This window comes from Berghia stephanieae, chromosome 9 (genome assembly GCF_034508935.2).
Source record: "Berghia stephanieae isolate SIO BIC M18660-M18661 chromosome 9, UCSD_Bste_1.3, whole genome shotgun sequence".
Taxonomy (NCBI): Eukaryota; Metazoa; Mollusca; class Gastropoda; order Nudibranchia; family Aeolidiidae; genus Berghia; species Berghia stephanieae.
The window spans coordinates 6,988,557-6,991,000 of record NC_088368.1 but is presented as its reverse complement, the minus strand read 5'-3'; the positions used below and the strand labels follow the sequence as shown (position 1 = coordinate 6,991,000).

The window sequence follows — 2,444 nt, the reverse complement described above, 5'->3', positions numbered from 1 at the left end:
GGATTGCGCGAGATTGAACAAAAATCAATGATGTATATTAATTATTATACAGTCTTGTCATTTGGTCGTGCATGGAGGTGGGAAAAAAGTCATTATAGTAGACGGACTGAGACTGTTTGGTAATCATTTAAACCAGACTTTATTGGTTGGTTATATCTTTGAAAAAAACAAAAACAAAAACAAAAAAAAAACAAAAAAAAAACAACAACAACCAAACAAACAAACAAAAAAACATAACAAAAAAGAAAAAAAAACCAAACAAACAAAATAAAACCCCCAAAATAGGAATAAATAAATAAATCAGTAAACAAATAAATAAATAAATAAATAAAAAACGTGATTATCATAAGCGAGTTGATCATATTATCACAGGACTCCGCTGTCTCTTTAGAGAGCCGCCCCCGCCTCAAAGCAGTTGTAGGTAGGTATGGCTTGGTCAAAATGTACAGGTCAAACATTCCAACGCCACAGGGAACAATAGTGTGATATCAAAATACTGGCTTCACTCGCAGCCATCGTTAATTTATAGCCTGACACTGACCGACAAGCTCTACTAACGACAACTCACCAGACGCTACACAAACCTACAAAATGACGTCAAACTATAAGTCCTAGAGGGTTCCAGCGTAGCCATTGTTAACATATGGCCTGACACTGACCAAAAAATAAGGTCAAAATCAAGTCTTTGGCCACAAAAGTAAACAAATCTTGAGTTGTATTCACTAGTTCAACCAATGGAATCACTTGTTTCCGTGAGCTCAACTAACGACAACTCACTAGACGTTGCACACACCTTTAAAATGACGTCAAACTGTAAGTCCTAGCAGAGAGCGTAGAATAACGAGAGACTTTACGAGGTCGCGCAAGGCAGCAGCCTCTTATGGTTCACACTATTATGTTATGACGATCGACCCAATCAGCAAAGTCCGGTCCGCATTCGTGCGCCGTCGCATACCCGCCTGGTAGCATCGTCACAACACACCTTTCGACTTGATGCTCTGCCGTCTCGGGTTCTTGCCCACAGCGTGGACATATTGGACAGGAAGTTAGACCCCACCGATGTAACGCACTTGCCGTTAGGCAGCTCCTCGACCGAAGCTGATTCGCAGCCACCCAGTGCCTCCTCTTACTGGTATCAAAGCCTGGCAACTTCTCACCAAGCTTAGAGGAGTGTAGGTCCCCGCCCCCACGAGGGATTGAATTCGTCCAAACCGACTTCCATCTCGTGAATGCAGCTCTGTCCTTAGTCAGGGATTCTGCGTACAAGGGTTGCCGGGACTTATTTCGGCTCGAAACGCGCAAGGCGTATCGAGCCTCGTGTGCAGCAACCAAAAGAAGTCAGGTAAACATTTTATCATCATGGCGGCGAATATGAAAGAAGCAAAGAATACGCATTGTCGTTGGTGTTCTGCCCCAAACTGTAGCAACTCCAAGAATAAAAGGCCTGATTTGTCATTCTTGCGCTTTCCATCGGACCCCAAAATGTGAGTAAATCACTATCTTATAGATAGAATGCGCTTGGCCAAGGAGTTCACAACATTGCCATCCGGAAGTATAACGGACCCACACACAAACTCTGTGTAACCATGAACTTTTATAGTCTGGTTAATACAGTTTAGTGAGAACAACTCACAAACGCGGATGGCGAAAACAATAACAAAGGCCTGAGTGACGTCATCTGCATACTATCTATAAGCTCTTTGTTTGGTTTTTAAAAGGCTATACTATGAATGTGTTAAGGTAATAGATACTAATGTTTGTAGTGTGTGTGAGCGTATATAATATGCCACAATGTTGTTGTTTCGATCCCACGTATTTATGAGTTACTTAAAACTCTTACTAGTGCCAGACGTATGAATCTGCTTGTTTGATTTATCTGGTGAGGTGCCCGTAAAGGGTATTGTGTTTATGGCAGCTTTGGTAACAACGTTACATATACAATCCTCTTTGGCTACACACAAACTGTAATAATAATAAGCCGGTGGGTCTTGTGTGTGTGTGTGTTTGTTTGTTTTTTTTTGTGTTTTTTGTGTGTGTGTGTTTGTGTGCGCGTGTGCGTGTGTGTGTGTGTATGTATGCATGTGTGTGTGTGTGTGTGTTTGTTTGTTTGGGTTGATTTTCTATTTCTTCTACTGCACCTTAATCTACCATCCTAAACTCCATCAAATACCCTTACTACTGTAAAAATTAACGATGCAAAACGACCATTCAACACCACAGCGGGTATCCTGAGATGGCGTTATAAGTGGATCAGTATCATTCAATTTAAGTGAATAAATGCGCCTCCTTTTGTTATAGAGGGTTGTGATTTTAGATGAGGCTCATTAACTTAGGCATGATCTACTTTGTAACTGTACACAGCCGTGTGAAATAGGCATGTTTGCTTTTTAAAATTCTTTCTACAGTAGCAGGCAGTGGCTCATCAATTGCCGTAGGAAAGATCT

The 2,444-nt window shown here is 41.2% G+C and overlaps 1 protein-coding gene across 1 annotated transcript in view; it reads left to right on the top strand.

The window, feature by feature from the left end:
* The first annotated feature begins 1,359 nt into the window (after nucleotides 1-1,359).
* The window catches only part of LOC144980317 (THAP domain-containing protein 1-like), a 1,500-nt gene continuing 415 nt past the window's right edge, over nucleotides 1,360-2,444 (top strand). The window contains exons 1-2 of the mRNA XM_078927978.1: nucleotides 1,360-1,484; nucleotides 2,406-2,444. The exon at nucleotides 2,406-2,444 is cut by the window's right edge and continues 415 nt beyond it. Coding sequence (XP_078784104.1) covers nucleotides 1,360-1,484; nucleotides 2,406-2,444 — 164 coding nt within the window. The remainder of the gene's footprint in view (nucleotides 1,485-2,405) is intronic.